At 34.4% G+C, this 22,162-nt stretch overlaps 3 protein-coding genes and 1 long non-coding RNA gene across 6 annotated transcripts; 2 read left to right on the top strand and 2 right to left on the bottom strand.

Annotated features, from left to right (window-relative positions):
* Positions 1-1,501: 1,501 nt before the first annotated feature.
* Positions 1,502-5,293, bottom strand: LOC133783862 (probable receptor-like protein kinase At2g21480). The gene is made up of 2 exons (XM_062223472.1): positions 3,285-5,293; positions 1,502-2,567 (listed from the first exon to the last, which is right to left on the bottom strand). The coding sequence occupies exons 1-2, from the start codon at positions 4,877-4,879 to the stop codon at positions 1,502-1,504; spliced, it is 2,661 nt and encodes an 886-aa protein (XP_062079456.1). The 5' UTR covers positions 4,880-5,293.
* A 1,474-nt stretch (positions 5,294-6,767) lies between these two features.
* On the top strand, positions 6,768-9,158 carry LOC133783861 (uncharacterized). Its single transcript, XR_009870994.1, has 3 exons — positions 6,768-7,406; positions 7,487-7,561; positions 8,810-9,158. It is a non-coding gene; the product is annotated as an uncharacterized LOC133783861 (long non-coding RNA).
* Positions 9,159-12,364: 3,206 nt separating this feature from the next.
* LOC133781772 (26S proteasome regulatory subunit S10B homolog B-like) lies at positions 12,365-15,964 on the top strand. The gene is made up of 10 exons (XM_062220843.1): positions 12,365-12,564; positions 12,792-12,911; positions 13,079-13,215; positions 13,375-13,536; positions 13,656-13,742; positions 13,847-13,933; positions 14,025-14,162; positions 14,317-14,508; positions 14,591-14,689; positions 15,506-15,964. Exons 1-10 carry the CDS (start codon positions 12,462-12,464, stop codon positions 15,578-15,580), a joined length of 1,200 nt encoding a protein of 399 aa, XP_062076827.1. The 5' UTR covers positions 12,365-12,461; the 3' UTR covers positions 15,581-15,964.
* A 324-nt stretch (positions 15,965-16,288) lies between these two features.
* On the bottom strand, positions 16,289-20,546 carry LOC133781771 (bifunctional phosphatase IMPL2, chloroplastic). 3 transcript variants are annotated; one of them, XM_062220840.1, is made up of 10 exons: positions 20,441-20,546; positions 19,558-19,890; positions 18,837-18,915; positions 18,455-18,549; positions 18,289-18,338; positions 17,794-17,918; positions 17,555-17,621; positions 17,141-17,230; positions 16,691-16,802; positions 16,289-16,579 (listed from the first exon to the last, which is right to left on the bottom strand). In XM_062220840.1, exons 2-10 carry the CDS (start codon positions 19,880-19,882, stop codon positions 16,509-16,511), a joined length of 1,014 nt encoding a protein of 337 aa, XP_062076824.1. In that variant the 5' UTR covers positions 19,883-19,890; positions 20,441-20,546; the 3' UTR covers positions 16,289-16,508. The 3 variants fall into 3 exon arrangements, with proteins under 3 accessions (XP_062076824.1, XP_062076825.1, XP_062076826.1); XM_062220841.1 differs by having other exon boundaries at positions 18,455-18,566; positions 18,875-18,915; XM_062220842.1 differs by having other exon boundaries at positions 19,558-19,870; positions 20,441-20,529.
* Positions 20,547-22,162: the final 1,616 nt, after the last annotated feature.

Below are 22,162 nucleotides of genomic sequence, written 5' to 3'. Positions count from 1 at the left end.
AGTGGGTCCCTAAGTAATGTTAATTTATCATTTTGCCTATCAAAACTACTCAGCAGTGTGGCAACGTTAGATCATGAGAAGCAACCTTTAAAATATTATTAATTTAAAAAAAAAAAGAATAGGTAACATTGTCTGAAAATAGCAACATTTCTTGCTACAACAAATAGAATTCTCACTTAGCATTGACAAATATGCTCAAGCCACCTCTGTGCTACATGCTTTGCTTTGGGATGCTCTTAATGATTGGTTGAGGTGATTTGCTCAACATTTACAGGTGCTTGTATAGAGTTGCCCCTAAGACGCTTACTAGTCTTCGTTGATCTATTTTTTTTCACTATGTTTTTATATAATTTTTTTTTTCTTTTTCTTTGTCATGTATATATAAATCATCAAATCATAATTATATATAGATTACTATCATGTAAACTAATTAATTGATGTTAATTAGGAAGTACAAGAAATAAGATTCCAAGTATCTTATATCCATCGCTAAAAATCTAAATTTTATAGATTATTGTGTTGAAATTTTTCCACATAAAAAATTCTTTGATTAGTTCTATGGCAGCCAAATTCCACATCTTCCATTGTAGACTATTAATTTCAGCATTTTTTCACAGGAAATTAAGTGCCCTTCTTCTTCTTTTTTTTTTTTTTTAATTTGCATTTCTTTTTTATATAAAGAATTAATTAATTAGTATAACATATATATATTCTTTTAATATATGTAGTGTGTATTGTTGGATTTTTTATTAATTTATTTTTAAAAAAAAAAAGAAATATGAGAGTACCTCAAAGATCATTGATCACTTATATAATTATTAATGATAGAGAAGCTGATGATTTAAACTATTATATATATATATATACATATTCTTTTGGAATTTCAAAAAAAGAAAAAAAGGTTAATTAGCTAGAGTTCAATATGAAGAAGTAGTATATTATAAATATATTTTCTTTTAATACAGTGTAAGTGTTGCATTGTTTGGTTCTTTTTAATTTTATTTTTCAAAGAAATTTGAGAGTACACCCAAAGATGATTGAGATGATCACTTATATAATTATAAATGATATAAGAGAAGCTAATATAATAATAATAATTTAAACTAGCAAAATATTTTCTTTTGGAGTTTAATATTGCTCATTGTTCATCTCTCTCTAACTTGCATTAATCTCTTCTACATACAAAATTATTACATCAAATAAACACCAATGTACATATAATAATTATATATATATAATTATTATTATTATATGTTTTCATTTAAAGACCAGAAAACCCAAAACACACACATGATAAGATCTTATGATAGTTCTTCAAAGAGGGAAAACAAACTAGAGTATGAACCCTAGAGCCCAACAATGTTATATTTTGAAACCCTAATCAACTATTTATATATATATATAGCAAATATATAACCCCATTAAGAAATTAAGAAAAAAAAATCATTTTGGAGTAATAATTAATAACTTTTGAATATTCATTTTTCCTTTTTTTTCATCATCACCTACCATTGAGATTAGCAAACTGAGCAAACATGGCAGTTCCAGAGTGTTCATCAATGGAAGCCTGAACTTCCGCCGGACTCTTATTACTCTCCTCCGGCAATGTTACCGGCCGGTTATCCGTCGCCGGAGCCGGAGCACTCTCACCTCCTTGCTCGGCCTCATTGGCTTTTCCTTGATTAAACGCCTCTTGGAGCTGCAAAGCATACTCCAAGTTCCACAACACATCTCCCATGGTGGGCCTATCGACGCCGTGCTCGGCGAGGCACTTCTCCGCCGCCTCGGCGAACTTCTTCATCGATTCCGGGTTGATAGCTCCGACCAAAAGCGGGTCTATAATCTTGTCAAGCAACCCTTTTCTCTTCCACTGCATGGCCCAGTCGGCCAAGTTGACTTGCTCTCTCGGCAGCTGAGGGTTTATGGCCGGCCTAGCGCACAGAGCTTCGAGCAAAACGACGCCGAATGAGTACACGTCGGACTTGTCCGTCAGCTGCTGACGCCGGAAGTACTCCGGATCCAAATACCCGAAACTACCCTTCACGGCGGTGCTGACGTGGCCCTGTCCCAGTGCCACGTCTTTGGAGAGCCCGAAATCCGCGACCTTGGCGGTGAAGTTATCGTCCAAGAGAATGTTGGTGGTCTTCACGTCGCGGTGAATGATTCCCTGGGCCGTTCCGGTGTGGAGGTAGTGGAGGCCACGCGCCGCCCCGATGCAGATTTCGAGTCGCTGTTTCCAGGTCAGCGGAGACTGGAGGGACTTGCCGTAGAGGTGGTCGCGGAAGGGGCCGTTGGACATGAACTCGTAGACGAGGATCATCTCAGAGTTCTCGTCGCAGTAGCCGATGAGGGAGACGAGGTGGCGGTGGCGGAGCTTGGAAAGCATCTGGATTTCGGTCTGGAACTCCGTTATGCCTTGCTCCGATTGAGGGTTTCCTCTTTTGACGGCGACTTTTGTTCCGTCGTCGATCTCGGCGATGTAGACGTTTCCGAACCCTCCGACGCCGATTATGGCGTTTGCGTCGAAGTTCTTGGTGGCTTCTTGGAGCTCGGCGAAGGAGAAGTATCTGTTACAAATAACGTATATATATACATAAATAGATTTACAGAACTTATTTAATTACGTATAGTAGCCATGCATGAAAGAAATTTCAACATGTCATACATATATATTACTTAGTTATATATTCTTTTACTCATTTTACATCAGTTAATTATAATGTAAATAATTAACTAATAAAGTGAGCTATTCGTTTATATATTAACTCTCACAGTGTATAAACTTTATACTAACTTATTATTAATCAATATATATACATAATATTTTTTATCCCAATCAACATATAATTCCAACATGGACAGATAATTGTACGAAATTAAACAATTAATACTTTAAAAAAAATAATTAGTACACACATGCACAAATTTTTATATCCATATTTCATATATGCAAATCACTAAATTATTAACCATCCATTAAATTTGTAACTCATTAAAAAAAATGTTACATATTTACAAATCTATTATATGTGTGTAAATTTTGAGTCTAATTAATATATGTCTCTATTAACACAAAATAATAGGTTCATTTTTCTCTTATATATTTTAAATCAGTCATTACTACACTAACTCGGTTCAATTTCGCCTAATTAAAACATAATAACCTAAATGCATTATGCATGGCCAATAAATCCATTTATAACCTAACTAGCTTTGATCAAGGACAATTAATAAAATAATTAACCAAATTAATCTAATTTTTTAAAATTAATATAATTAAATACCTTCCAAGGCCAAGAGTGGAAGAATAGAAATTTGCTGTCTTGTGAGAACCTGAGTTTTTACTAGACATAAAGCTAGTATCACCAGCATGAACCGGAAGAAGCCAAGAAGAGAAGCTATTCCTCTTTTGCCAATCTTGAGGCCTCTTATGCCACTTTATCACCATTGCCCCCAACCCTACAAAAGCTCCGAACATCATCGCAAACCCGACCGCCGCCACCGTCCCCCGCCGCGAACCCGACATCTCTTGCCGCCCGTCCACCCCAAATTCTCCGTCCAAACTCTCCACCGTGTTGCTCATCTTCATAACCTCCAAACCATTCAATATTGCATTAAGGTCTCCCGACCCTAAATTTGACGGACCAATTTGGACCGTTAGTACTCCGTTAGATACAAACGAGGAATTTACCACAATGTCCTTGAAGTACGGAACTGCCAAAGCCCCCAACGTATGGGACAAGTCCAAGTCGGATATCGCCGTTTGACCGTTAATGTAAACGTTGAAATAAAGATTGTTTAACGCTTTACTAACGATGTCACAGAAGTGTAGACGGAGAAGGTAAGTGAAAGCGCCGTCTACGTTAAAGTTCCACGTCACGTTGAATTTAGGATTGTTGACGCCGGCGTCAGCCATTTCAACGGCGGAGGCGTAAACCATTTGAGGAGCTATTAGCGGCGTTAGGGCACCGCCTTGAGGGTATTTAACGGCGGTTGCTGAAACGACAACGTTTTTGGCTAAGTTTGTTGATTTGAGATAAACGTCGTCTCTCGTCCATGTCCGGCCAAGAGTATCGTTCGACGATGTTATGAGTGGTCCTCCGACGTTGAGCCGGTAAACCGGTTGGAAAGCGTAGTTGGATAAACCAGGGTAGTTTCCGACCGGTAAAAGGTTCGATGCGACGTCGTTTATGATGTCGTCAGGGGCCGAAACGACCTCAATGGCGTTGACGAAGGCGGCGGAGTTTTTCTGGGGAGAGAACTTGATTGTGAAACGTGGGTCGGTAGCGTTGACCAAGTACTCCTTAACAAAAGCTTGGTTAGTGTTGTTGACGTTGAAGCTATGGAGAAGGACGTACTTATCGGTGGTGACGGTGAAAGTGGCTTTTTGAAGATCGAAAATGGTGTTGTTCATGGGGAAGAGATGAATCCGAACCCAATGCCATCCGGGTCGGGTCAGATGAAATGAATAAGAAGCTTCCTGGATGAAGATCCTGGCCGTTAGATAGATAGGAGAAGGCACATCGGCGCTGGGGACGGAGATCTTGAAGTCGTCGGCCGCTTGTATGAACTGAGCGGCTTGTGATTCCGACTTGAAAAGTCTTCCATCCGGCGAGGTGACCACAGCAGTTGCCCCACAATCAATGAGGAAGTTGTCTTGTGGGGCAAAAGCAGCGGTGGCCGCCGCAGCTGAAACTGCGGGGACGAGAAAGTGAAAGGGTAGGAGGATCAGGACCAGGAGGAAAGCCATCAAGAAGTTTGGATAACTATAACAATTATTCGAGAATGGTAATGAGAATGAGAATGATGGCGAGGAAGATAGAAAAAGATTGTTAATGGCATGTTTATGGTTTTTTGTTGGTCTCTTTTCTATCTCCATTCCTTCCTCCTGGGAGAGGAGGTTTGAGCAGAAAAAAGACTTGTTTTTTTTAAGCAAATGATTTTTAATATTTGTTTTTCTTATTTGGTTATTGGATCTTCTATGTTGTTGTTCTATAATAAGGAGTTTTTGGTTTTTTATTTTTATTTTTTTAAATTAGTTTGTTTTATTTGTTTATTGGATCAAGGGCTTCAAATGATGTATGATCTGTTTAGTGTTGATATTCTTTATTTAGTAATGCCCTGGAATTAACGGACATAACGGTCGGAGTCTTTTTTAATAAGAACCATTAAACCTCTCTTGCTTGCCCTTTAATTTCTTAATCTTTATTGCTATATTTAATTGAAGACAATAAGGGGTTAAGAGTAATAATCACTAATAGAGATTATAATAATAAATAAGGCTTAACTTTTAAACAAATCAGTAATTTAATTAATTATAAAATAAAATTGATGATATTATTATAATGCTCGATAATTTACTCGTCAAAATTATTATTTTTTTCTGGTTAACCTTATTATTTCTTGTTCAGTTTTTTGTTTCCCCATTACATAATATTACCGGACATATGAGTTGGAATATGGAGTAGTAGCTTTGTGTTAATTTTTTAAAAGAAAAATTGAGAAATTTAAAAGTTATTAATGAGTTAAGTAACTTATCTGTATAAGTTTTTAATGGATTTACTTAATCCTTTGTCTAGTGTGGAGATGAAGCAAAATCTCTCAGTTTTTCAGGTTTTATGATAAGGGACATTATTAGTGTAATCTAATTTTGTGTTTCACACATTTGAATTTAATAAGAATTATGAGATCCCGCTAACAAACTATAGGTTGTCACCATGTGATGTTGTACACCTTAAAATGCTAAATAACAACATTCAGAAATAAAAAAATTGATTGAGGATGCCTAACTCAACAGGAGTTGGCTGTTAACTGAACTCTTAATTATGTAGAGAACTATTAGAGAATGAATAATGGGATAATTAAGCAAAGCCACGTTTACTACGAGTGTCCCTACTCGTGGGATCGTTAAGGTTAAAACAGACACGATCATTGATAAAATACACAACAAGTTGGGTTTTGGTGCTCTTCTTCGTAATGATTAAGGTCACATCCAGCCATGTCCGATCTTCAACATAAGCGAGCTAAACTTGTGTCTAGCGCTCTCACTTGAACGGATTTTGAATTTCATAAAAATACCACTTTTTTAAGGGCCCAAATTTTAAATATACTATTTTATGTATAAATTTTTGTAAAAACATCATATTTTGTATAGAACTCCTCGAGATTAAGGGTTGGTCCTAGTTCAAGTCCTAACCTATGCGACGTGGCTTGTTAGAGCTACTTATTAATTCCAAGGGTCACTAAGGCCATGGCTATTTTCCAAAGTATGAGATTTTGCCGAAGTTTCAGCTATAACAACATCTATCCATATGCTTTAGCTAAGGTTGCTCTACTTGTAAAATGAAGACAATATTGTGTGGTGGCCATGATATTTTTCGTGCATTTGGCCTTATTAAATTATTAAATTGTGATCGATGTGTAATTAAATGTTACTTTTGGGTGCTATTTTTTTCTCAATCTTTTCACGTTAAGTTTTGCTCCCATTATTATAATAAATGATATAATTTGTCACATTTTTATGTCATAGAGCAATTGTAGCACCCACATTATTTTGATATATATAGCCAATAATCACATGATTGCATTGCATTACATATCATACAATATGTATAATTTGAGCATATGCATATTCTTATAAGTGTTTTCATGTATAAGTATAAAAGTTGTGTATGTGATGTCTATATGTATGCTCAATATTATTAACCTTGTGGCATTTGAGTTGTCTTTTATGGGTGTTTGATGTGCTCAAGATATAAGAAAGTATGAAAAATATGGACAAGGCATGGAATTAAGTGTTGAAAGTGAGATATAGAAGGCAAAATAGGTTAAGTAGTGGAAAATAGTACAATGTCGATTACTAGTATTTCGGTGTAAAATTGAGTATTTATGGATTTACCAAATGTAATCGAGGTATGATTAAGGTCTCATTGATGATGTAAAAATGGTTTTAGAACCATTAGATCAATTCTTGATGGGAGGTATAAATAATCAGTGGTATTGATGCAAAGTCAAAACGAGCTTAGCATAAGTGCGCTACGCTCGATCGGGTAAGCATAACTATTGGGTATGAAGTCATATGGACCTAAGGTTTGGTATGAGTGTTTTACACATAAGGATAATAGGCCTAGCAGATGATTAAGTCGAAATTATTGAAGTGATAAGGTTTTCATAAGTCAAAAGGTGAAATGATGAGATGAAAGGTGTCAACTTTTGACAATAAGGCTAAATCATTGAAAATAAGGAATTTTCATCAAACCTTATCACTTTGCACGACCATTATTCTGAAAAACAGAGAGAAAAGAAAACCAAAAACCATTTCTTGGCTGGTTTGAAGAAATTCTAAGGAGATCCAAGTGAAAGCAAAGCCAAAGAAGTAGATTAAGCTTAGTTCTAGCATTTTTATGGTAAGTTCTTGTACTTGGAAGTTAAACTATGTTTTTGAATTTTTCTGAGAACTTATATATGGTGTTTTATCCTTTTTAAGATATTTCTTGGGGTTTCCAAGTGGTTTGAGGTTTAGAAAAGCTTGAAGAGATTGTTTTCGCCGAAAAGTTGCTCGGTAAGTGAAATTTTGTGTTTTATGAGGTTTTTGGGGTTCTTGGAGTACAAGATGATTTTTGGTTATTTGATTGAGTTTATAAGAGAGTATATATGTTTATAAATGTTTGAATATATGTGGAGACTCATTTAATTTGGGTGATGATCTAGGAGATAAGAATTTTATCAAAATCGGTATATGATAACTTTATGATGAATCATGTTGGTATTTGGGATATATGGTTATGGCAGGTTAATTGATGTTGATTATTGGTGTATTTTGATATTTGAGGATAGCTAAAATTAAGGGGAAACTCTGTCAAAATTTCCCAAAATGTCTAAGATAAATCTAATGCTCGATCTAGGTGGTTTAAGGCATTTTAGACATGTTTTGGGTATGAAATTTGATATGAAGTCTTATGGGTATTTTTTAAATGAGAGTTCAATGTATTACTGCCATCATTATGATGAGAAATCCATGCTATTGTCAGGATAAGCACATCAATACCTAAGACATCACTTGTTACACGGTGAAATATATTGTGGACAAAAGGTAAGTAAAGTACTCAACTGCAACACAAGAATTATGTGTTATGTGAAAGTATGCATTATATGAATATTTTGTGAGTAAGTGGTATTAACATACAGTGACACTTCATCATAAATTTGTATGCATGGCATAATAGTGATATGGTAAATTATTATATGATATAAGACCATGCATGATATTATGATGATTAATTATATGATGCCTTTGCAAGTTTTGTGCAACATAAAAGAAAGTTGTAATAAGAAGTTTAAGTTCAGTGCCACTGTTTTGAAAAGGCAAATGAAAGTGTTAATAAGTGTAAACGGAGGCCTATAGTAGGCTTATAGTGGCTGCCCAATAATCTGGGCTAGGTTTAGTGAACCAATTATATTGTTTGCCATATTTCCGTTTTTATTTCTCCTCCATATGAGTTATTGTTATATGTATTGACACCACAGTGTGTGGCCGCCTTAACTCTTGAGCCTGACGGGGCAACGATGGAATAAGGTTTTTAATGTGCCCTACTGTGGTGAAGGCTAGCCGGAGGAGAACCCATGGGATTTTGTATTATATGTGTAACAAGCCCTGCAGGCATTGACCAATTCAAACAGTGTGCACAATATTAAGGGGCCCAAAATTTAAAAAGAAGTTGTATATGTCCATTGATATTGGGTAATCATTAGCATTGCATGCATTACTTTGCTTACTGAGCTTTAGGCTCACAGTTGTCTTGTGTTGCAGGTAGAGAAAGAAATATGTGAATGATATGAGGAGAACTGAAGCATGGTCCTGACCCTGATTTGTACATATGAACACATCGACCTTTTTGTGGGTTATTTCAGTTATCAGTGAGATGTTTGTAATAAAGTGTGAAGTTATGTTTTGAAAATAAATTGGGTTATTTAATACTTATGTATAATATGTTTGAGACACACTTTATGTTTAATGTAAATAAGGTGAAATAAGTTTTCAAGTTTTAAAAAAAAAAAAAAAAAAAAAAAAAAATGTCCAGACTTCCGCAGAAATAAATTATGATATAGTTTTAAAACGTAACACCTCAAATATGGTTTTTAACTAAAATAAGTGAGGGTGTTACAGCAATACTAAATGAATTTATGTCTATTGTTTATTGTTTTTCTTTATTTTTCCATGATTGATCTTGTGTTCTTCTTTGATGACAACTACTCTTAACAAAGTGGTGATCCTACTCGCTTCAATTGCTAGCGGGTCGGGTCGAATCTCGACCCACCCCGTTATTGCCCTGGTTATATTCGGATCAGGAGCGTCCCGTCGGGTTGGGGCTCCGACTCGCCCCGATCTGCCGAGTTTTTTTGCCATCCCTAAGAAAAAACACGAGTGAGAAAAGGTGGAGGAGGGAGAATAAAAAAATAAGACTAATATTGGAAGTTACATGTAAATTTAAGAAGAAAAAGTAATTAAATTAGTAATTAATTATGATGAATTGATATTTAGACTTTAATATTTTAGCTAGATATTAGTCTTGATATTTTTTTAAGAAAGACCTAAACTATCTTCATAAATATATATTTAAAAAAATGATCCAAATAAATCTTATATTTGTTTCATTATCTAATATATATTTTTAAATAATGACTGTATATTACTCTTTTTTTTAATATTCCTAGTAAAATTAAAATTGACTTATTATATTTTTTCTACAAAAAATTAATTTATTATATTTTAATTTTAAAAAATATATTTTTTTAATCATTAAATATTCATGATATACATACATGCCACTTTCTAAAAATAAAATCAGTTAAATAAGTTTTTATTACATTAACACATTTACTAAATTGTAATCGGAATATGTATAAATCAATAAAGAAATAAATATGTAATAATCAAAATCATTATTTATATTATGTTGTTTACTAAAAGTGACTGGAAAAATAATTATAATCATTTTATTTTGTTTACATAATTAAGAAACGTAATCAAAATATTTTTGATAAAAAAAATATAAAATAGTATTTTAGTGAGATATATTTTGATTGGAGAAAATTGTCTTTTGATTCTTCATTTTAAATAAAATAAAATAAAAGTCATTATATGCATTCCTTAAGTGATTGGAAGGAGAAGTATTCTCATTATTTTTCCTCTTATCAAGATAGTGCCCGAGTATAGGCGGGCTAGGCCCACACCTAGGGCCCTACCCTAAAATGCCCCCAAATTGTAGAAAAATATAAATTTGTTCGTACAAAAAAGTTTCCAAATTTTAGAAAAATATCATTTTATGCGTAAAAATTAGAAAAATATTATTATTTTTTCTTTATTTGTCTAGGGCCTCACCTATCTCATTCTATTTCTTATTTTAGTAAATGTGTGAATGAACATCATTACCACATAAATAAATCACATTCACCTTGGGTCAACATGTTGTAAGGATATTGAAATAATGACATGTTTACTAAACTATAATCGGAATCAAAATAAATGAATGAGAATAAAATATATTAGAATTAGAATCATCATTTTATTAAGTCATCTATTAAAATTGACTAGAAAGGGAAGGCGAATCATTTTATTTTGTTTATATAATCAAGAAATGGAATTAAAATGCTAAGATTGACTAAATTACCATTTTAAAAAGAATATATATTATTTTTCCATTTATTATAAGATATAATTTAAAAAATGAATAAAATATATTCATAAATTTTTATAGTATAGGTGGTATATATATTTTAAAATGCATTCTCAGATCTAAAATTCTAAAAATTGCAGAAAAACAATGCATTTACGATGGTGCCTTCAGAACATGATTTTTATGCAAAAAAAAAAATGATGTCTAACGATGCATATGCAATGGTGCCTCGAAAATATAGTTTTTAGCCAAAAAAAAAAAACGATGCTTAATGATGTGTAATAATGCAGATTTGATGGTGTCTTGAAAACATGGTTTTTGACCAAAAAAATGATGCTTAACGACGCATATGCGATGCAGTTTCGATGGTTTCTTGAAAACATGATTTTTAGGAAAAAAATAATGCCTACGATGCAGTTGTGATGGTACCTTGAAAACATGGTTTTTAGGCTAAAAAAACGATGCTTAATGATACAATTGCGATGCATTTGCGATGGTGTGTAATGAAATTTGACAAAAACTTTGGTGACACATAATTTTTAACTCGAATGCCAGTTTGAGGTGATTTTTTTTTAAGTTTGATATTTTTTTCGAGATCTACATATCTAAAATATGTATAAGTATAAAATTTAAGCGAATTGTGTTCTTAATTATTAAGTCTTAAAAAGTTCATTAGGTTTTACACATTCTAAATTAAAAAAATTTGTGTTCTACATAATCCACTTAAAATTTGTACTCTACATATTTTAAACGTGCAGATCTCAAAAAGTTACCAAACTTTAAAAAAAATACCTAAAATTGACATTAGAGTGAAAAGTTACACATTACCAACGTTTTTATCAAATTTCATCGCAAACCATTGCAGTGCATCACAAAGGCATCGCTAGGCATCGTTGAGCATATTTTTTTGGGCCTAAAAATCATGTTTTCAAGGCACCGTCTTAATGGTATTGCGCATGCATCGTTAAATATCATTTTTCGCACAAAAACCATTTTTTTAAGGCCCACTGCAAATGTATCATTAGACATTGTTTTTATACAATTTTTAGAGTTTTAGATCTGAAAAAATGCAAACAACACCAAACAAATCTTGTTCATAAGTGTTCGAAAACCTATAAATTAGTGTCTTAAGTCATATTTTCTTGGTTTAAATTTTGGATAACACTTCAAAAAAATTAAAAGAGAGCTTCAATGGTGGTAGGATGTGGCGAGATTAATGGTGAGGGCGATGTTAATGGTAGTGGCAGCGTGGGGAGGTGGTGCTCTTCTGTCGTGTGGAGATGGTGGTGATGGTGCCATCGTAGTAGTAGAGAGATAGATGAATTGTTTATGAAAGAGACAATATAGTCTAATTTTTACAAAATATTTTATTTTTGGGATGAGTTAGGCATAGTTTTTATTAAGGTATATTAAGAAGCATAATACATGAAATGGAAGCATTAACATGCAAGTAACTCCCATTTCCATCGAGCAAACATGACACAAGGACAATACAATCATGCTTAGAGAAAAAAAAAAGGACAAAAAAAGAATGTAGGATTTATTGTAGTAAATTTTGTAAAATAGATATGGGTAGTTTTAAAATTTTTAAAAAAAGAAGGGCTCTAACTTTTATTTCGCTAAATTAAAGGACTAAAATGATAATTTCTATTTATTAATAATTATTATAGATGGGCTTGCCTTGCCCTCTACTCTGCTCAGCTTTCTTTTGCTTGTTCTCCTCCCTCACTCACTCCCCAATTCTTCCTTTCTTTTTCTCCAATCTCCAATTCCGGCCAAACTCCGATGTCGACGGAATCGGAAGACGTTGTCCGACGTCGCACGGTCACCACTGATTACCGGAAGAAGCTTCTCCAGCATAAGGAGCTCGATTCCCGTGTTCGCGCAGGTCAGATTTCGAAAACCCCTTTTGCCCTCAACTCAAACCCTAATCTTTTTTTTTTTCCAAGCTTTCTTTTTTGATCTCGTTTGGATCGTAGGGTATCTGATTTGAGATCTTTGCTAACTCATTGGTAGAGAGTATCGAAATTTATATATATTTATAGAAAGGTAGTATTGAGAATTTTGGCAAAATGGGAATTTGGGATGATGATGATGGGGTTTGTGAAAATGCAGTGCGGGAGAAGTTGCGGACTGCCAAGAAGGAATTTGCTAAAACCGAAGATGACCTCAAGTCGCTTCAGAGCGTTGGGCAGATCATTGGTGAAGTTCTCAGGCCTCTTGATAATGAACGCTGTAAGTTATCTCTCTCTCTTTCTCTATATGTGTGTATTTTGTGGTTCAGGGCAGGGAATTTCCTGTGTTTTTTTACAATTGTGTTTGCTGGGCCTTTGATGGTGATGTTGTTTTGAGAATTTTTGGAAATGGGAACTAATTGCGAGTTTTTACTTGAATTGGTACAGTGATTGTGAAGGCAAGTAGTGGTCCTAGGTATGTCGTTGGCTGCCGCAATAAAGTGGATAAGGAGAAGCTAACGGCAGGAACTCGAGTTGTCCTTGATATGACTACATTGACTATCATGCGGGCTCTTCCACGTGAAGTAATGTCTTGCCCCTTGTGTAATTTGTGTTTAGATACTTATTGGATATCTGTTTGAATAATTGTGTGTTCTATTATGATGAAGAACTGTGTTTAATGGTTTAACATGTTTGTCAAAGGGTTTCTCATTTGACTTGTGGGTTTCAACTTTGTTCCACAGGTTGATCCGGTTGTATACAATATGCTTCACGAAGATCCTGGTAATGTTAGCTATTCTGCTGTGGGAGGGCTAGGAGATCAGATTCGAGAGCTTAGGGAATCTATAGAGCTTCCTCTTATGAATCCTGAGCTCTTTGTCAGAGTTGGAATCAAACCTCCAAAGGTAAATTTCAATCACGATCTCGCTGAATCTCACACCACAATCAGAAATATTACTCTTCCTTCATTAGAAGATTAGAGAAAGAGTATCTTGTTGATAACAGGCTTTTTTTATGGGTTTAGGGTGTTCTTCTATACGGACCTCCTGGAACGGGGAAAACATTACTAGCCAGAGCAATTGCTAGCAATATTGATGCTAACTTTTTAAAGGTTGGTTTGGTTCTTTGCTTCTCTTAATGGAGATTATATTTTGTAGTTGTTTTGTTTTCTTCCATGGAATATTAATGTGCCAAATTTACTATATGGGCCTCTAGGTTGTATCCAGTGCCATCATTGATAAGTATATTGGTGAAAGTGCACGATTGATTAGAGAAATGTTTGGCTATGCTCGGGATCACCAGGTAAGAGCCTCTTTATGTTGAGCCTTTTGACTTTGTTGTGTATCTTCATTTAGATACATTTGTAGAATTATTTCTTCTCCTCCTTGTATAGCCTTGTATCATTTTTATGGATGAGATCGATGCTATTGGTGGGCGCCGATTCAGTGAAGGGACTAGTGCAGATCGTGAAATTCAAAGAACACTCATGGAGTTGCTTAATCAACTAGATGGTTTTGACCAGCTTGGGAAGGTATGCTGGATTTTTCCTTTTCATTTAATCAAACTTCATTTTTTATTTTTTTTCATCCCAACTTTCACACATTTTTTTAAAGGTTATACTTGATATATCATGCTATTTTTTTTTTTTTTTGCTTAGTTGTCTTATCTTAAATTGGGTGTCTTAGGTTAAAATGATCATGGCAACGAACAGACCTGATGTTCTGGATCCTGCACTTCTTCGTCCCGGGAGGCTTGACCGCAAGATAGAGATTCCATTACCTAATGAACAGTCAAGAATGGAAATTTTGAAAATACATGCTGCTGGCATTGCCAAACATGGAGAAATCGACTATGAAGCAGTTGTCAAGCTTGCTGAGGTTAGCTGAGTGTGAGGTGCTTTTCTAATGGTGAGCAGTGATTTAAATTGTTTGACTGATTGTATTTATGTCTTTGTTCCAGGGATTTAATGGGGCCGATCTTCGAAATGTTTGCACTGAAGCTGGGATGTCTGCAATTCGTGCTGAAAGGGACTACGTCATCCACGAGGATTTCATGAAGGTAGAAAAACTTTTTTTAAGAAACAAGAACTATTTTATTAATAACTACACACATTCCCAGACCCTTAACTTATCTGAAAAGAGAATAAAACAAATTCTTTGACACTCTTTAGCCATATAGCAGTCCGAAGTAAACCCTTCCCAAGGGGTGCTCCAACTGATTCTCCTTTTCTTAAAAAATCACGCCATTCCTCTCCAGCCAAATAGCCCACATAAATATTCCACAATTCCAAATTAACTTAATTTTTTATTAGTCACATAGCCCACGCTAAGGTAGAGTAATTGACATGGTTAACTTCTATTCAACTTTTCTGAACAGTCAGTTCTATGGATTATCTTTCTAAAATTGTTGGCATGGGCTATTAGTTTGTCAGATTTTGCCTAGATATTTGGGAGTAGTGCTGCATGCAGAAGTTAGTATGTACATTTTTTTTTCTTTCTGATTTTGCCGATACGTTATCATCTAATAAATGTATTAGTAGCGAATTTGCAAGGATGATTCTGATTTGCATGACATTTTTTTCTGGGCGACTGCCATTGGATCATTGATGTTGTCTGTAGTTGCTATTTATTATTTTTAGCAGACAAGTTGAAGAATCATCTAAATGAATCAACAATCAATATATATGTATGCTAACCCCAGCTCCCTTCTTCTTACCCTTACCTGGTTTTTCACAATTTCTTCACACCGGATAAATGTTGTGCTGGGCCCTGTTTGTTTGTGCAATTGCAAATCTCTTTCCATGCGTGTTATTCTTTTCAATTGTTGCATCGATATGATTCAATCTTTAATTATTGCTTGTGGTTGATATTTCAGGCTGTGCGGAAATTGAATGAAGCAAAGAAACTTGAATCAAGCTCCCACTACAATGCCGATTTCGGGAAAGAATGAAACTGAAATTTAATCTGCTGAAAAATTGAACAAAAAAGTGGAACTTAAATCAGTTTGGCAGTTGGATTTTCCATTCTTTCTTCATAGCCAGAAGACGCAGATGGTAACGCATTACATTTTCTTCCACAAATGTGCCACCGAAATCTGGTTTGGTTTACGGATAAACAGTTGATTGACAATGTTCTCCTTCAAATTATCATTTGTAGTTCAGCTATATAATTGCCAAGCTCCCAGTTGTGTGTTTTCTTATTTCTAGTTAAAAAAAAAAAACCATGATTCTTCAATCCGATAGGGTTGATGATCATGCTCATAGTGTTAGGTTGAACGTTATCCGCCACTGAGACTTAGTACATTATTAAATTTAAATTTTTTTACACATCCAAAGTGACGATTTTAGAATTTTCAATGTTTAAATGAACATGACCATTTTTTTGGGTAAAAGATCTACTTGGGAATGATATGAAGCTACCACTACCATTGCCATTTTGGCTATTGAAGAGCATTTTTAAAAACTTTTCATTCCACATCTTTAAACTATATTACCAAAATACATTTTTTATATTTTATATAGTGACTTTTAGAGTATAACAATACTTACAATTGCAAAATCTGATGAAGTCCTCTCTTATAGAAGCAACAATTACGATCGGTGTGATATGTGGTTGTATTCAGATATGAAAATAAATGCAGCAATATCAAGAACGGAAGTTATGACTCATGAGAATTTTTTTTCTTTCGCCAAAGGTTTTATTAGGGTGTCAAGATAAATGTCTTTGCAAATTGTTTCTTGATGTACATCTTAAAAAGATAATTTGTGCTCTCACCCATTTCCAATTTATCTTTTGCAACTAAACTCATTTATTCAGAATCAACCCAGGCTTCTGCTAAGTTCTCTACAAATGTATTTGAAGCATTGCCAATCTAAACCTCATTGCCATTGTAGTAACTCCAGAGCTTGCTGGTGAATCTGTTTATCCCCAGCTGCAACTACATTAAATTCTGTAACAACAAGGTGATTAAAGTCAATTAAAATGTAATACCAAACGGTACAATAGTTGATGAAGTCAATTAATGTAGAATTAAATAAAGTTGACTTTCAAGAAAAAATACTTGTTGCATGTGAATTTGGGGAAGCTTCCCAACTAAGTTCTTCTCCTTTCCAACCAGTTATGACACCTCCAGCACCTTCTATCACAGGTATGAGTGCAAGAATATCGTATGGCTGATAAGAAGAAAAGGTATTATTTGGTTATACAATGAAGCTCTCTTCTACACATTATTCTATCCATTGCAGCCCAAAGGTATACAAGTGTGGTAAAAGCAAAACCAGGGTTCTGTTTTTTGCCTGTTATCTTTGAAGCAAATCTACCAATTACTAAGTAAACATACATCCAATATAGGCAAATCTACCAGTAATAAAATACATGCAAAACTGAAATTTAAGCCATGCATGCCAATCATTCCTGTGGGGTGGAAGCTAGTTTAATAGGCAAAGATATCTAGGAGAAAGTGGATACATGTTTGTCATATCAAGAAAGCAAAAGAATTACACCATCTTACCTGGAGACCGGATTCAACAACAAGATCCACATGCCCAGATGACAAAAGAGCATAAGCATAGCAGTCACACCCATATAATGGTACTTTCACCTGTAAAAGCAGTAATGACAAAGAAGGATTGAGTACAGAAAACAGCTTAAAATCTCTCTCTATATATATAGATTTACAAGATTTTGCAAATTAGTTCTTAGACTATAAAATGTAGCAATTAAGTTCCTGAATTCATTAAACAATACCAATTAAGTTCCTATAATCAGAACGAAAAACAAAATAGAGATCTGTGACTTAATTGCTACATTTAAATGAATTCAGGGACTTAATTGCTACATGTTATAGTTCAAGGACTAATTTGCCGAGTCACGTATAATTTTGCGGGCATTAAATTCTCCCTTCAAACAGCAAATGAACACAGACCTTGTCTCTGACACGAACAAATGCTTCTTTTGCTTCTTCGTTGAACAGATGAGGACTTGTAGTGTACCTATAATCAGAACGAGAAACAAGTTAGAGATCTGTGACTCACCGGAGTCATATGTCAGCAGTTCAATTCTTTCCATAAGGAAGCAGAAGTATGAACAACGTGATTTAATTTCTGGAATAAAACCTCTAGTTTAAAGGGTAAGATAGTAGGAGTGAAAAAGAGCAAAACATACATATAGGCTTGTGAAATATTTGCACAAGAGCGTGTTGACACTTCTTCTCCATTTAGTATAGTTTTCCTTCCACTCATCCCAATCCATCTTTCTCTTAAAACAGGCTGATCAATTATGCCAAGAATCTGGAGGGGAAAAACAAATTATCTCAAAAAAAGATAGTTTATGCAGCTATTCAAACTTATTAAACTTCAATTGCTAATTTCCTCTAATAAAGATGAAGGTCAAGGTTATATTTTTTTACTTCTGAAATGGTGAAAAAGAGAACTAACTAATCATAACTGATAGCATGGCACACACGTACATGAAAAGATAGTAGATACTGCTAACTAACTAAAGTTGTATTAATCTTCTTTTATTACATAAAGTTTTAATAATAAAAAGAAAAATCCATTTGTGAAGTCTAATTTCTGTTAAAACAATCCCTTCAATCAACAAAATGGATTACATTATTTCTCAGTTTGTGTATGCAAGCAAGTTGTAGATGATTCTTACTGGTTTGCCCTTGTGTAGCAGAGCAATGAGAGTACCAAAGACAGGTTTTCCTGAAGCAATTAAAAGTGTCAATTAGTTAAAATTTAATAGAGCTTAAGACCAGTATGAACAATTTAATTAGCCAGTGTTTTTTTTTATTTAATTAATAAACACAGTATGTATATACCAGTTATAAAACTTTTTGTCCCATCTATTGGATCTAAAACCCAGACGTACTCTGAATCCTTCTCTTTGCACCTCCACCCCTTCTCTTCTCCATAACTACAATTACAACTCCACTATCAATAATTTTAGCAACAACAATTACAACTCAATATTTCACTTGTTTATAATGTTGATGCAATGGGAAATCTAGAAAGAAAATTGGCCCCAAAATCACAACTAGTACGATAAAGACAAAAGCACTTAAACAACACCACTGATCTAATATAGCCATATTATGTCACAATTAGCATCTATCTAAAACAACCTTAAATATGAAGGATCTGCAATCATGTCCTAATCTAACCACTTCATTGCACCAATTTGATGCGAACTAAATAACTTACATAGCATGAGATGGAAAGTTTTTCAAAATAATAGATACCATAGATTCCTCTGCTGTTTGATCTGCAATAGTTACAGGGCCTGTAATAAACCAAATAGAACATCTAGTAAGGCACTAAATAGATATAATATTTAGGTTATGTAAATGTAGTTCATTTTGAAGCATTTTTAGGGCAGAACTTCTAGAGTAACCAACTAGACACTATATATGCTCTCTATATTCCTGGTTTCTCGGGAAGTCAAATCGAAATAAAGAACTAGAACAAGACAACTCAGTTCACTCTTTTCTTTATGACAGAGTAACCAACTCTTTCAACCTCAACAATATGGAAACTTCGAAATCACTCAATTAAGCTTTCTCTTTATTCAAATCTCAAATTTCCTACTAACTCAACAAAAGCTCTCTTTATTCAAAAACTCAAGAAAATTTTCCATTCCTCCATCAGACCATCCATACGAAAGTCCACATTATACTTTCTCAGTAACCAAACAGAGCCTACAAAAGACAAAAAAGGATTTTCTTCCACCGAAAAGCTAATCTTTTTCCACTAATTCAATAAAACTCTCCTTTTTGTACCACACATTTTTTTTCAAATGATAAGAAATACTAGACCCTTTTGACCATTCATCAATATATGATTCCCACATTATGTGAAATGTTTTCTCAGCAACCAAACAGATTTAAACACACACCCAAAAGAAAAACAAAAAAAAAAGACTTACTCAAATCTTCCTTATCGAGAATCTCAAACTTGCTACGGAAGTATTTTCGAAGTACAACTCCAGAGGCATCAGCAGCCTCATTAGCGACCTCAGCAATGCGATCGACATTGAGACCCTGGGAAAGAGATTCGATTCCATTCGAGAGCTTTGAGTTACAGGCCATGGAAATGTTGGGTCGGCAAGTGAGTGAGAGAGAATGGCAGCCTCCCCTAATATCGGTGAAATTGAGAGCTGAAGCTCTGGAAATGGGAATGGAGGGTGGAAATGAACTGCTGGGGAAGTATCTGGCTGTGGTGGCCGTCTGAGAGAAGCACTGCGAGAGCATGGTCGAGACTAAAAAAAAATTCATTCAATTACTTTCTCTATTTTCAAAATTGAATTTTCATAAAAAAAAAAAAAAGAGAAAAGTCTAACAAGTTCAAGAGATTTTCATGTAATCTTCTTCTTTCACATTATAGTGAAAATATACAGTGATAAGGATCATAATCCTGAGATTGAGAGTAAACCATTGAAATGTTATGATTTATTGTATCCATGTTTGTTTCATTATTCATTCAATTGTAATAAAATTAACTTCCTTCCATAACAATTTGAATTTCAAGTCATTAAATTTAAACTCTTGCACATTCCTTACATTTAATCCATGTGGGCGTGGCTGCACATGACTCTTGGTATAGTAAGGGAATTAAGCACTTTAATTTTGCCCAAATTACTAAACTTTTACTAAAAGAAAGGAAAAAGAACACATTTTTATAAGGGAGCAAACAAAATCGAGCGATGGAAGTTTCAGTATTACTAATAGAGTAGCAAATGAGACCATTGACAGGTTCTGACAAATTTATTCAATCTATTATACAGAGCGTAGCATGAGAGAGAGAGATACCTTGAGTTGAGGTAGAGGAACACCGATCGATGTGAGAAGCTACACTACGAGCTCAGAGAGAGAGAGAGAGAGTTAAACCCACTTTTTCAGTTATTCAAATGCTGAGATTGGACAATTTAGTTCGGCTTAATAAGAGTGTAACTTGTGGTGGGTCAGGCTAATTGGGTCCGAAGGTCCAATAAGATCTCCCATGATCCGTTTACCCAACAACATAAAACAAGGCTTATTTTCAACAATGACATTTTCTGTTTAAATGAAGTTTTGTGTGTGGTACTAGGTTTGAGTTTGTGGGAGTAGAGTTAGGGGTTTAGATTAAGTGAATGTGAAACTCAAGTGTTTAAAGTGATTAAGATTACACTCAAATCTAGCTAAAAAATGAGACCTACTAGGAAACACAAATACCCAAACCATTAAAAATAAATTTAACAAACATGGATTATATTTTACATTTCTATTCCCACCAAACCAAACCGTCATACCAAACACCCTGGTTTGTTTGGACCTACAAACTGGAGGAGAGCGGTAGCAGCTCTGTCGTCGCAAGTCACGCAGTAAGTTTTCCTGTTTTGGCCAAAAACTCATCAGATTCTGTCTTGGACAAAAGTTTCTTCCTTTAACGGGAAATTAACCATTTGATACCCTTTGTTTTTGCAAACTATTATTTTGGTACTCTTTAATATGAATAATTCTCAACCGGTACCATATAATTGTAAAAAGGGTTAAAAAAGTACATTTTGATCGAATTTGGTCAACCAATTTTTCACAATGACGAAATTACCCTTAGTTTTAATGAATTAAGTGATTTTTTTTTTAAAAAAATTATAAAAGTAATTAAAACAAAAGAAATTAAATAACTTTCCTTTTTTCTTTCCATTCCTTCTTCTAGTCCCTCTACAAACTCAAACCTAGACAAATCAAAGATGACGATGATAATGAGTTCTAACAAAATTAGCTTAAACTCAAACCTAAGAAAAATATCACGAACAACCACTTTTTAAATCATCATCATCATCATCATCATCTTTTCTAGACTTCATTCCAAAATTAACACCAGAAACTTACAAAATCGACGTAGACCAAACCCTATTATGAACACAACTTGCAAAATCAATAAAGCAAAAAGAACACTGCAAAATATCAATCACAACAAAATTTTGAACCATTCAATTCAACCTAAAAAAAACCTAAATGTTGATATCCAAATCCAACATCAAGAACATACAAAAAATATATACCAGATCTATGGTCAGAATATCAATATCCATTCTAAAAAATCAAACCCAAAATAACAATATAAAAAAAGAATAGTTCATTATCAATATCAAATCTATGCTTATAATATCAAGCTACAAATATATCACTACCCCAATATGCAAACCGAGAACAAAAAAAAAAACTAGAACCCAAAAATTAGAAAGACTCATAAGGTCTGGGCATGGGGATTCATCAACAGCAACGATGAGGTATGGGCCAACAACAACAGTGAGGTATTTGCAAACACAGAGAATGGCGGAGGTCTAAGCATGGAGCTTCACCAACAACAACAGTCGACAATGAGATTTGTGCATCCTTGATCTGCGGTGGACTGAGATGGTAGACAAGAGGTGGGGGCGGTGAGAAATGGTGAAGCTTTTGGGATTGAAGTTATGCGAACCCATCTTTGATTCATATCGTCGCCACCATCTCAGAGCCCATCCCCCTCACTAACCCTTCTTGGAGTAC

This window comes from Humulus lupulus, chromosome 6 (assembly GCF_963169125.1).
Source record: "Humulus lupulus chromosome 6, drHumLupu1.1, whole genome shotgun sequence".
Lineage (NCBI taxonomy): Eukaryota > Viridiplantae > Streptophyta > Magnoliopsida > Rosales > Cannabaceae > Humulus > Humulus lupulus.
The sequence above is the reverse complement of the archived record's forward strand: the minus strand, read 5'-3'. Positions and strand labels throughout refer to the sequence as shown.

Coding starts and splice junctions, on each gene's coding strand:
- LOC133783862 (XM_062223472.1), bottom strand. CDS start 4,879: ATGGAGATAGAAAAGAGACCAACAAAAAACCATAAACATGCCATTAAC. Junction 2,568..3,284: donor TCCACTCTTGGCCTTGGAAG/GTATTTAATTAT, acceptor TATTTGTAACAG/ATACTTCTCCTTCGCCGAGC.
- LOC133781772 (XM_062220843.1), top strand. CDS start 12,462: ATGTCGACGGAATCGGAAGACGTTGTCCGACGTCGCACGGTCACCACT. Junction 14,163..14,316: donor GTTTTGACCAGCTTGGGAAG/GTATGCTGGATT, acceptor TGGGTGTCTTAG/GTTAAAATGATCATGGCAAC. Junction 14,690..15,505: donor TCCACGAGGATTTCATGAAG/GTAGAAAAACTT, acceptor TTGATATTTCAG/GCTGTGCGGAAATTGAATGA.
- LOC133781771 (XM_062220840.1), bottom strand. CDS start 19,882: ATGCTCTCGCAGTGCTTCTCTCAGACGGCCACCACAGCCAGATACTTC. Junction 18,550..18,836: donor AACTTTCCATCTCATGCTAT/GTAAGTTATTTA, acceptor TTGTAATTGTAG/TTATGGAGAAGAGAAGGGGT. Junction 17,919..18,288: donor TGCTACACAAGGGCAAACCA/GTAAGAATCATC, acceptor TTTCCCCTCCAG/ATTCTTGGCATAATTGATCA.